This window comes from Mus musculus, chromosome 6, assembly GCF_000001635.26.
Source record: "Mus musculus strain C57BL/6J chromosome 6, GRCm38.p6 C57BL/6J".
In the NCBI taxonomy this organism is placed as follows: domain Eukaryota; kingdom Metazoa; phylum Chordata; class Mammalia; order Rodentia; family Muridae; genus Mus; species Mus musculus.
Window position 1 is genome coordinate 53,871,762 of NC_000072.6, and position 12,528 is coordinate 53,884,289.

Below are 12,528 nucleotides of genomic sequence, written 5' to 3' on the forward strand. Positions count from 1 at the left end.
CGTGGCTCTTGTCTGGAGGTCATCTTGGGCTTGCTCCTTCCCTGGCCCACCCCAAGGTATGGAGGATTGTCTCTCTTGGGTTTATTCTCACCAAAGGCCTATGGTCTCAGGAAGGTTTCTAGTCTCCAGCTTACACTCCATCCTGGGAACCTGTCTGGGCCTTGATGACCATCTCAGGTTCCCTGTTCAGGCCCCCAGGCACCAGACTGAGGGTCATCTAAGGCTTTCTTTTTTTTTTTTTTTTTTTTTTCAGGGAATCTTAGGCTACTAAACATTCATCTATTCACAAATCAGAACACTCAACATAGATGTAGCCTCTCTCCTCTCTGCCACCTACTGATGTACATGTGACATAGCAGCCACACCTGCAAAGCTTCTAGGAACAGGTCTATTTTCAAATAAAGGGGAAAAAAATAATTCTCCAGTGAGCCAAATCATACCTGAGTGATGCGTGCTCAAAACCTAAGTATGCTGTAGAATTTCAAAGACGCGTGTGCCAAAGAGAAATGAGCCCCGATGTGGCCGTTTAGTCAGAAGAACGCTGGTGAATGTATATTCCCAAACACCTTAGCTCAAATTTTACTTCTAACAATGACATAAAGTTAGGTTGCCCCTTATTTATTGCAGGAAGCAGCGACTTTAAAACGACTCATCTAATGTGCCCTACAGGCTGTTTACTGAATGTGTGCAACGCAACCAAGCTTACAAACTCCAAAAAAAAAAAAGAGAGAGAGAGAAGGTAGATTGATTTCTCTCTGTGCATCAGAGTCCCAGCTTACAGAGAGTTAGCGACAGACCATTCTTCTCCAAGGAAGGTTTCTGTCTCTGAGAATTGCAAGGTAACTTCTATGAGGAGACTTCCTGTGTTTAAAATCCCCTCTGGAGACTCTTATACCTACATCCTCTCTTTGGGATGAACTGCTCAGCTGTTTTTTTGTTTTTTGTTTTTTTCCGTAATATTCATCAACATCATCAGAGGCTGTTACAGTTTGAATCTGAAGTGTCTTCACAGGCTCATGTTGTGAACAATCATTTACCAGGTGGTTAAACCGATTCTGGAGGCTGTGGAACCCAGGATGTCGGGGGCTCAGCTCTGAGGACCCAGGAGTGAACTCTGAAGGAACCCATCCCAGCTTTAGCTCTGCTTCCTGGCCCACTACTATATGAACAGCCTCTCTACACACTCCTGCTGCCAGGGGCTGAGCCCTGCTGTGCTTTTCCTGCTGAGATGGGCTGAAACCTCCAGCCAAAGTTAGTCTACCTTTCCTTAGTTGCTTCTGGCTGCCAAGAACAATAATAAAGTACCTAGGACAGATGTATCATGAGGTAAACCCTCTTAGTATTTACAGAACCAGATGATGTTATGAGTCTATCAATTTATTGCACTTTCTGCCCTGGAAGGGATTAGATATTCCATTAGTGCCTCAGACCCCATTTTTTTTCATCCCATAAATCAACACACATGATTTTCACTTAAGTGTGCTCATGATCCCTAACTGTCATTCAAAAGGTCACTTGTTTCAGGGAAACTTTTATTGACTAAAAAGTACCTTGAAAATATAAAAATGATAAATTTTAAATTTACATGATATATTTAGTTTTTTTTAAACAATATTATTTTGTGATTGAGACTCCTGTTTCAGGAAAGTATCTTATGAATTATAAGGTTCCCATCCTCTGTCATAGATGAAGCGATTGATCATATCAAAAGATCTCATTGGCTGGTCATAGGGCAAAATGTGTCCTCCACCTCGGACGATTACCTTGGAGAACAAAGACAAAAGAACACAGGGAAATAAATATTTTCAATACATGGAAAGTATAAACTCAGATGAAACTCTATTTTAAATATGTGACATTCAGAATAGTGTTGCTACAGCTCAGTGGTAGAGCCCTTACCTAGCTGGTAGAGACCTTGAGTTCTGTCCCCAGACAGAAAACAGAAATAGATACAGACCATTCCCTTCCCGAAGCCTTGGAGTCGTATGCTCTTCTAGTGATAAATTACCTTAGAGTCCAGAAAGTTTTTCAGTTCCAGTCCTTAGCTTTTATACCAATTTGCATCTTTTTCCAAATGATTTCTCTTTCCCACTTCACTGCTCCTGAGTGTAGCTGAGAGTGAGTGCTTCCCTCTTAAACTTTACCTGGCTGGAGCTTGAGGTAGGAAGGTTTTCCCATCTAGGTCAGGTGGCGCCTGATCAGAGCATACTCTGTCTTTTAATTAGCCAGCTAAGTCTCACCACTCACAAATCAAGGATGCAAGTCACTCAGCAGCTCCCAGAGGTGAGCGACCAAATGTGGTAGGCTTGTGATTACATATGTAAATGTGACAAGATTAATCTCAAGGCCCCACAGATGGAAATAGCCTCATCCTCAGAAATGATGTATTTTGGGAGCCTCTAAGCTCATGTGTTCCAGATGTTCTGCGGGGTCATAGTGTGCCATGAATTTTAAAAGGGTTATGCAAGCACTTAAACCATCACTCTAAGGTAGTTTTTAGTAAGCTATTTCAATCCTCCCTGGACCTACAGATGTGGACCTAGCAGAAGAGGCTTCTCAGGTGGGGCTTTTTTCAGCATCCAGCACACAAGAGGAAGTCACAACTGGCTTGTGATGCAGACATGTCAGGGCAGACTTCTCAGGAATCTCTGGGGGAAAAGATTCCTGGACTGACAATGGTGAGTAGGCACAGGCGCAGGGATGCAGGAATTCAGGGATACAAGAATGCAGGGATGCAAAGGTGCAGGAGTGCAGAGATGCAGGATGCAGGGGTGCAGGGATGTAGGATACAGGGGTACAAGGGTGCAGAGGATGAAGTGGTACAGGGATGCAGGGGTGCAGGGATGCAGGGGTACAGGGGTGCAGGGGTACAGGGATGCACTGCCAATAGAGGAATTTGTTCCCTAATGTGCAGGAAACAACAGGCATGCACTTCTATATGCAGCCCCACTCATCAAGGAATGGGATAAGATAGAGAAGAGCTGAACTGGCAAACAACCACACGATACAGGCCTGCTGGGATGTGCTGCGATGAACAAATTAGATGTTTTGGGATTTATTTTTAGCTCCAGTAAAATATAGTTAACATGAAATTACATCTTTAATCACTAAGGTATAAGATCCAGTCACATTTAGTGCATCCTCTATCACTAGTAGGTAATTGTGGATTATTTTCATTGTCCCAAAGCAAACAGCAGTTGATCCTTTGGCTGCCTAGTCCTCATCCCTGTAGTCGCTGACACCTACTAGCTAGACTTTCCGATGTAAACTTAAGTCCTTTTACTACCTTCATTACACACCCTGTCAATGAAATCTTGGCTTCTAGCTATCAGATGGTAACTACTGGTCAAACTAAAATAAATATACACTCAGAAAAAGTCACATTGAAAAGCTAAAGTAACTGAAGACAAGCATCAGAAACAAGCCACGGATCGTCAGCAGACACCTCTAACTATGAGTGACGCAAGAACTGTTCAAGATAACTAGTGCACCGATCAAGGCAGGGTTGCTTCAGCAACATACAGCAGGAGCCAGCCGAGGGGTTTCCCATCATACACTTGCAGATTAGCAATGACTATTGAACAGGAGGTGAAATGTGACTTCTAGGTGCCTCAGTGGATCCAAATGTAGCTAACACAGTATTACGTGTTCCTAGAGGAATCTAGACGGAGCTTTAGTATGAGTTGTGTCCATTATGGGTATAAGAGAAAGGACCTTATGGTCTGAGGGGTATGAGGAAGAGCAAAACCCAAAGAAAACCTCCAAAGAAAAGAAAGTGCAGGCTTGGCACTGGGAAATGGTAAACTTCCCATTAAATCCATGAGTGTCTGCAGAAGGAGGAAGAGCCAGAGACGGGAAAGCCTCAGAAATCCAGCTGTCAGCTCCACTGAAATCCGCTCACCACTGAGCTGAATAAAGTTATGACACCTTCCTCTGACCTTCATAGGTGACATGCGCACACAAGGTTCATGAACATGCAGGCAAACTTATCCTATAATACATTTGATACATACAATGGATACATATATTCATATACACATACAACAAAAATAAATTCTAATAAAACTGAAACTGAGGACAGACAGTATGATAGTAGCTTAGACATACTAAAAGTAAAATACATTAGAAACAGAAGCTCGTGTTAATAGTTTAGTCAACAACATCCAGGCTAAAGCATGGTGAATAGCAGCGTAGCGTACAAAGAACAGAGAAGAAAGGCCAGGGACATCAGTGAAGCTGATTATTCTTGGCTGGAGTTCAAGGATTCCAAACATAAGGGACCAGGCAAAGGAAATACTGATTGGTAATATACCAATATTATTGGTAATAATTGTTCAGACTTTATAAAAGCTACCTGTTCCCAGTTTGGGGAAGCTCAAGCTAAATCAGATAAATACAGAGAAAATGGCATCTAAGCACATAACAGTCTGGTGCTGAAACTGAAGACAGGATGGGGTGGAGAGCTGGCTCAGCAATCAAAGATGCCAACTGCTCCTGCAGAAGACCAGGTTCGCTTCCCAGAACCTACAGAGCAACACAAAACCACTTGTAACTCTAACTCAGGGAGCCGATTCTCTCTGCTGACAACCTCGGGCACACACATGGTACATATACATACACTCAGGCACACACACACATGAAATAAAATAAAATATTTTAAAAAAGGAAAACCATTTTCCCAGGAAAAGAAGGAGGGTTAATTATAGAAATGATGAAAACTGGAGCGTTAAAAAGTGTCCCCAGAGTTCTGAAAGATTTGCCAGTCTAGCATCTCTTTACACAAAGAGGCTCACTGAGACATTTTCAAGGAAATGAGAGATAGGGGTGGAGGGCACATTTTGGCAACAGGATGTTAAAGGTTGTTCATAAAGCAGAAGAAAAAAACTGATCCCTAAATGATGGACAAAAATAATGAATATTAATAATAACGGGGAAAAGATACCATTTACACAAAAGTGTTGTAAACTGAGCAAAAACAGTTAAAGGTCTCCTTGTATGCTTGGAATGTGGCAAGAATACCAAACCAGGTCTACTTTATAAATTAGGATATCTGTGCCCTGATTCTTAGGCAAATATTAAGTGTGGGTAGATAGTAAAAGCATATGTTACTAGTAAATTATAATGGGGGACACAATGGCTCTTAACTATTGGGTGGGATAAAAGGATGCAAAGAGAATGTGGAAGAGACATCACACATGAGACGAAAAGCAAAGCTCGTGATCAGGTGTTAGGACAGACGGACCCTTACCATCAAGAAACAGACTGCTTTTCAGATATCCCACGATAGCAGAGAGGCAAAGGCCCGCAGATCGGGTCATGCAGCCTTACCTGCCAGGTTGGCATCATGCTATGAGAGAGCTTCCCACTCATTTCAGTTTTCATCTCCTGCATCATCATTCGAGCCTTTCGCTCACTCTGTGGTCCTGATGTGGACTAAGGTCAGCATCAGCATTGCTCTCTCCCTGGACACTGGTGTCAGCTGACACGGAAAGGGACAGTGCAATGTGGAGGGCGTTCAGTGCAGAGCAACCCAGATGGTCATCAGGTGTCCCATTGGCTCAGGATTGAGGGATTTGGAGGATATAGGACTTTAGTTTTAAATATAAAAAGTGTCAGACTATCTGGGATGGCTGGTCACTCTAAGGAGGAAGGGGCTCCATGGTGCCTTTGGAGATTTCTGTCTCACAATATCATGTCAGGCCTTTCTTTTTGTTTATTTTTTCTTAAATTTTTATCTTATTATTTTTAATTTTACTTTATTTTATGTATTTTTTCTCTCTTTTTACTCCACAAGTCCTTTGTGTATATCTTATGGCTTCCAGTTCAGTGTTTTTATGGGATTCTTGAGTGTGCAAACAAACAGGTCTCTGTCTCTGTTTCCTGTGCCTTTTCTTGGGCTCTTTTCCTTCTTTTGCTTGTCTTGTCCAATTCCTATGTGTTGGTCTTCGTTTTATCTTATCTTTTATTATATTATATTTGATTTGATTATCATCCCTTAAAACCTGTTTATTTTGTAATAAGAGACAGAAAGGGGTGGATCCGGATGGAAGGGGAGGTGGGCAGGAACTGGGAGGAATAAAGAAAAGGGAAACTAATGGAGGTAGCATGTGAGAAAAAAATTTCCAAAAAAGGAAAAAAATTAAAAGAAATCAAAGAGAGTGCACATGAAAGAATAGCTGGTAGCCTGTCTACAACAAACATGTCTTCCACTCCATTTGCTGATAGAGAAACATAAGCACTCGATTGGCCGCGGCACTATTGTCTTAAGTTTTTATGGTCAAATATTTTCCCTTTTAATTACCAGAGTAAGAGAAGGATTTGCAGCAGTAAAATTAACACACACACACACACACACACACACACACATATATATATATATACACTATATATATATATACACTATATATATATATATACACACTATATATATACACACATACACACACATGTGTGTGTATGTGTATATACAACATATTAACATACTTATTTAGAATAAAAGAATTACAATTCATTCATCAGGAGTGGAAATATTAATCTTCAAATGTATTTTGACTCCCATATCAGGGCTCCCTCTTGCTCTTGGGCGCAGGAGAGCGTCCCTCCATGAGCATGCTCTACTTAACGCCCTCACTGGGGGCTGACTTACTCCTTCCACTGCCAGCCCCATCATCCATCCCATTCCTTCTCTCCCTCCTCTCCCCTCCCCCAGGTATTGCCAACCCCCCTCTTGTTGCACAACAGACAAATGACAAGCAGGCAAGGAAGCAAGACCGTACTTGTCTTAGCAGAGTGGCCAGAAACTGTTCTGCCTTGTCCCTTTTTCAAAGCTTCACTTTATAACACAATGTTTGATGCAATTAAAAAGTGACTGAAGCTTCCCTTCCAGTTTTTATATTTGCTATCCGTAGGAAGGAAGAAAGCACAACCCAGCTCATTATTACCCTTACCCAGTATCTTACTTCAGGATCTGTATTTGTTTCTTTTGAGCGAGGGTTGGGGTGGGGGTGGGGGCAGCAGCTGAGACATCCATGCCCTCTAACAGTGGAGATGGCTCACAGTGCCCTGGCTATCACACACTGTGAGCCTGCCAACCCACCCAGACTTTACTTCCAGCCAAAAGCAGGATGGGGTGGTCCTCACAGGACTCTGCTGGGTGGGCCTTTCCTCCAGAATCAGAAGAGCCAACTGGACTGTCTGTTTCCCAGCTCCAGACTTGGTGGCATAAACTTAGCTGAAGTGTCGGCAAGACCACAGAGCCTGACAAACGGTGCAAACGAAGGCCTTTGATAAACTCCCAGACAATGGCTCTCTTACATCTTTGTCCTTCCCAAACAGTACACTCTGGCATATGTCTCCTCTTTTCAAAGTAAACTGAAGTGCCATTGTTTGGATATAGAGTATTCCCCAAACACGCATGTGTTGAAGGGTTAGTCCCTGGCCCTCAGAGCCTTTAAGACAGTGGGTCTCAACCTGTGGGTAGAGTTTGGCAGCCCCTTTGGCAAACCTCTATCTCCAAAAATATTTATATTATGATTTATAACAGTAGCAAAGTTATAGTTATGAAGTAGCAACAAAAGTAATTTTATGGTTGGGGGTCACCACAACATGAAGAACTGTATTAAAGGGTCACCACAGTGGGAAGGTTAAGAGGTCTCAGTAGAAGGAAAGATCACTGGAGCTCTTGCCTTCAAAGGAATATTGGACTCTGGCCTCTTCCTGGTTTGTTGTTTGTTTGTTTGTTGCTTCCTAGTCACCATGAAGTATACAGTTTTGCTTTTCTTCCGGTCTCTCTAGTTTGACCATGTTCCCAGACCACTGAGAGTATGATCAGAGTGGCCTCTGCTCCTTTAACTCAGTTCTCTCAAGGTGGTTTTGTCACGGCGATGGAAAGTTACCACCACACTAAGAAATGTTCACTGAAACGTAAGTTATAAGGCCCCAAACTTCGCCGAAACCCTGCCTCTGGAAATCAGATGGGCTAGATTTCAAGTATTTGCAGAAAGATGAAAAGACCTGTTACCTGCTTGCCTGCCTGTCCATACCTGCCGCATGGATTCTGGTGTAACTGGCAAGCAGGAGAGTCAAGGTTATCCACCCCGTGCTGGCTGGTTGCATTTACAGGAGAGTACTGAGCGGGCTCCAACACTGGGCAGTTCAGAGGAACATCAGACCAGGGTACTTGGATTTAACTGTAGTATTGACCCACTATCTACACGGATCCCAGAATCCACAACTGTTCCTGGGTCTCAGGGATTTGGGGTAGAGAATTTGCTAAAGGTTAGAATATTCCTGATGACATTTCCTGAAATAAAACAGTTGAATGCAGAGCCCAAAACTGTGAGGAGAGGCAGTTCCTTGGTCCAACTAACAGTGTAGCAGTCACCCTGCTAGACTCTCCATCATTTGTTTATTGTCCGACTCTGTTTAGCATCTCCACAGTGATTTTGGGACTGTTGGTTACACTTTGAATCCAAACAACAAAAAGTTTAAAAAGCAAACCCAATTCTTTGCTGGTTCCCGAAAATGCCATTAATTTTTAAAATCATTCTCCATGGGTAGACAATTCTTTAAATGGTAGACCTCACAGGACTTACTTCCCATTTAATGAAATGGTTCTCTCTCCAATTTCAATAGATTATTAAAACCCACTCAACAGATAAGAGAAAATTATGCATTGTTGCCTAGCTGTAATATATCAATAAATAGATCTGCTAGCCAGTGTATATTTTAAATCATACAATAAATTAGTTCCCAGAGTATTAACTAAGTGCAGTTCAGACAGCTTAATTTAGAAGCATTCTTGTTGTGCTAAGCAGTCCTCCCTAATGAAAGAGAACCAAGGGCACTAAGGAGGCTGCTGCTGGCTAATGACTTGGGAGTGGCTATTGTTTACGGTTTCCTTTGTTTTCAGGAAGCAAACTCTGTGTGCAGATTGTTTTTTTTTTTTTTTTTTTTTAAGCTAAGGAAACCAAACTAAAGTCAAGAATCCAGTCTTTGAAAGGAGAGGATGCTGTCCTCAGCAGCAGGATAATGAAGCCTGCGAGTTCTTTCATAACACCATGTTTCAGAACGGGGAACACAGAAGGGAAATGGTCTGTGGCTGAAATAAACAACACAGCCCCGGATTGTTCTAAACGATTCACTATCTCGGCATGTCTAGTCTGGTGCCTAGAAGACACCCTGCCCTCTCTAAGTGCAGAGAAGACATCGCTTTCCCTGGGAGATGGATCAAAATGCACACGAAAATTCACACGTCATAGGAGAGGAGGGATGGGGGAGGGAGAAGGGAAGGAGAGGAGAGACAGGTCTAAGGATGAAACGGAAGCAGTTTGGATTGAATGCGCTCCGTGCCAGGGATTATGGTGAGTGGTGTGTAACCAACCATGACACGTTATTTAGCCTCAAGCGCCTTCATGTCCATCAGAAGCTGGCTCTCAGTGGTGCCCAGGGTAGTAGACACAATAGGGCATGTACCTAATCAGAATCCTAGAGAAGGAGCGGAATCAAGGAGGGCTTCCTGGACCGAGCCTGAGAATTGAGTTTTGATAGGCAAAAGGGGGGTAGTTCAGTAGCTCAAGCAGCAAGCACTTAATCAGGCAGGTGTGAGAACCCATGGGGCTTGCTAGGTTCAGCACTTGTGAATGGTGTCTTGCTTTGTCCCTCGGAATTCTAACTGGGAAGTGGGGGGGGGGGGGGGGGAGGAAGCAGGTCTGTAGTCTGAGCAAGTCTTCTTTAAGCCAAGTAGAGTTTAGACTTCAGCCAAGGGAGTCAAGTTGGAGGCTTTAAGCACGACCAGACTTGCAGTTTGGAAAAGTACTGAGGCAAGGGTCAACGGATGAGTTTAGATCAGCTAAGGAGCTCCTGGGAAAGGAAAGAATTAAACAATGGCAGTTATAAATACAAATTTAGCATGCTCTTGTGCGGCATCCTTTAGAACACTGCCACAAGGCAACTGAGTTCCATTTGGGAATTTTCAGTGTGGGAAAGCCCTTATGGCGTTTCAATGCTCCCCTAAACGTCGCACTATTTTTATTGCTTTGTATGAATGCACTGCTGTGCTTTTTAAGTAGTTCTCTGTGGTTTCTATGACGAGCATTAGGGAATGAATCGAACCAGGCCAACGAGAGCAGGAGACTACAAAGCAGATGTGAGAGATGCCAGCTGAGGACCGGGTGGGGGTGGGGGGGGCGGGGGGGGGCAATGACGGCTCTCCTTCATTTTCTGGTAAGGCTTATGGCAAAGCAGGATCTCAGCAGAGCAAACCAGCTGAATCCTGTCTCCTCCTTGTCTGGATGGGCAGGTGATGGAAATGAGAAGGATTCTGAAAGAAAGAATCGGGTTCTCTCTCCTGCTGTTTAAGGCTGGGCTGTAGCTGCAAGGAACAGCTGAACCCGATGATCTGACTAGTTGCTTCTTGTTGCTGACTAGTTGTTTCTTGTTGCTGACTAGTTGCTTCTTGTTGCTGACTAGTTGTTTCTTATTGCTGACTAGTTGGTTTTTATTGCAGAACCACTGGCTGATGGAGTTGAGTTGCAAGGGGATACATAGAAAGAAACAAACACTATTACAACCAAAGCACCCGGAGACATGGGTGTTCCACAGTCAGTGCAGTTGATGGGGGCCAGAAAAGTAGGCGGCGGGAAGGCAAGAGGAAGAGACTACTAACCGCAAGCATTAAGGCACAGAAAAGATGTGAAGCCTCCCTCACATAAAAAGCCCAGGTGAGTAAAAAATAACAAGGAAGAAGACCCGTGTTCAATAACCCGACCTCTTAGACTCAAGGATACAACCAATGTGGAAGACACATGCTATCTAGTCACGTCATAGGCACAAAGAGTTGGGAGCAAGAATGTTCACAGTGAGACCATTTGTAGGCACAAAGCCTTGGGAGTGGCCTAAGGGTCCACCAGCAATAGATGGGTAAATAACACAACCGGATCGTGCACTGAAAAATAACAGCACAACTGAGTTCACCAATGTGGGAGAACCTCGCCAGGCCAGTGTAGGCTGGCACAAGTTATATTACCACAAAACACACACCAACCGGTCCCTTTATGTGGGCTTAAGCACAGAAAGACAAAGCACATACTTGTAGAAAAAGATTATGTATATAAAGGATTGTTAACACAAATAAGCAGAGGAAGAGAATGATAAACTTCAAACACAAGACGTTTCCTTCCAGAGGTAGTAGGGAGGGAGTTGGGGAGGGAAGGCCAGGGTCATAGGAACACTGGATTTCTTAATCTGCCAGCAAAGAGAATGGCATTGATCTCTGCTTTGTCTCACCTTTCCACAGTGTTGTGACTACGGAGCATGCCTTCAGTATTTAATTTTAAACTAGAAAAAAGAAAAAAAAATGCCTACTGATGCTGCCAAGCTCTCAACCAGGGATCGGTGGGAGACTTGTGGCTTTTTCTGGTCTTCCATCAGAGAGAGGATGAGGTTAGGCCCTGTCTCAACCCAGTAGGTGGGAAGGACTCCGCAAAGCAACAGAGCTGAAACAAAGACCAAAGCTGGAAGTCCCCTCACACAGCAGCTCCAGGAAGGCAGAGCTGCCAGAAGCTAAACCTTGGGACTCAGGCTGCTGTGTAAAGAAATAAAGAGTAGAAACAAAAATAAATATGGAGCTCCCCACCCTGGACAGCGCAGGCCCAGGGAGCTCGCCTTCTTGTTTTGATGCTTGCCCGCTGCCTGCTACAATTCCCTTCTTTTTCCCCCCATATGTTAGAAATTTGGTACAAATGAAAAGAAAATGAAAGGCTGGGTGCTCTTCCCTTATTGTCAACAGGTGTGTTTCAGATCATTGTTGAACCAGGAGACTGGAGGGTTTGGAAATAATTCAATACTGGATGCGGGCATGGTGAGACACATCTGTATTCCCAACACTGACGGAGCCAGAGGAATGCACGTTTGAGATCAGTGTGGGCTATATGGTGAGCCCCTATCTCCAAACAGGCAATTAAAAGAAAATAGGAAAGAACTAACTTCTTGTTTAACTTAGACACTTTTATCAATGGAGCGCTTTATAGAAAAATGAATGGCAAACTCCACCTCGGCTCTCCCTACCTCTAATTCAAATAGAGATGGTTTTCTCCCTCCCCCCGCAGAGAAGCAATAACTGGGCCCAGCTCCAGGTCAATCTGATAAGCATTACTGAAGTAATTTAATCGCTTGAACTTTTAACTATCAGTGACTGACCCCATGAACACAGAGGGGAGTTTCCTGCCCACTGAAAACAGACTAACGTAGGAGACGGCTACACAGAGAGAGGCAAATACCACGTGTTCACTGGGTGTCCAGCAGCGTAATCAGTGTACATTATCTCAATAATCACAATACCAAAACTTCCTGTGAATTTTTCCTTCTCTCTTTAAGACTAAGTATTGAGATATTGAGTGTATACTCAACAATAGCAATGCTTGTGCAAGGGAAAACAGACCAGAGATGAACACTATTATCCATGCCAGCCAGTTTAAGAAATCTAATGTGTCATGGGTGGGGAACCATTGGGACAAGTCAAATAGCTTG

The 12,528-nt window shown here is 43.5% G+C and overlaps 1 protein-coding gene, 1 long non-coding RNA gene and 1 other non-coding gene across 12 annotated transcripts in view; 1 reads left to right on the plus strand and 2 right to left on the minus strand.

The window, feature by feature from the left end:
• Positions 1 to 255: 255 nt before the first annotated feature.
• Gm22910 lies at positions 256 to 387 on the minus strand. The gene has a single exon (XR_003956611.1). It is a non-coding gene; the product is annotated as a small nucleolar RNA SNORA17 (small nucleolar RNA).
• Positions 388 to 1,359: 972 nt separating this feature from the next.
• Positions 1,360 to 12,528, minus strand: part of Cpvl (carboxypeptidase, vitellogenic-like) — a 105,553-nt gene continuing 94,384 nt past the window's right edge. For 7 of the 10 annotated variants that reach the window (XM_006506615.4, XM_006506619.3, XM_006506617.2 and 4 more), the window contains one exon: positions 1,360 to 1,763. In XM_006506615.4, coding sequence (XP_006506678.1) covers positions 1,653 to 1,763 — 111 coding nt within the window. In that variant the 3' untranslated portion in view covers positions 1,360 to 1,652. The remainder of the gene's footprint in view (positions 1,764 to 12,528) is intronic. The other 3 variants (NM_001289714.1, NM_001289713.1, NM_027749.2) reach the window with 1 other exon arrangement.
• On the plus strand, positions 9,275 to 11,340 carry Gm33716. Its single transcript, XR_377691.3, has 3 exons — positions 9,275 to 9,362; positions 10,508 to 10,721; positions 11,297 to 11,340. It is a non-coding gene; the product is annotated as a predicted gene, 33716 (long non-coding RNA).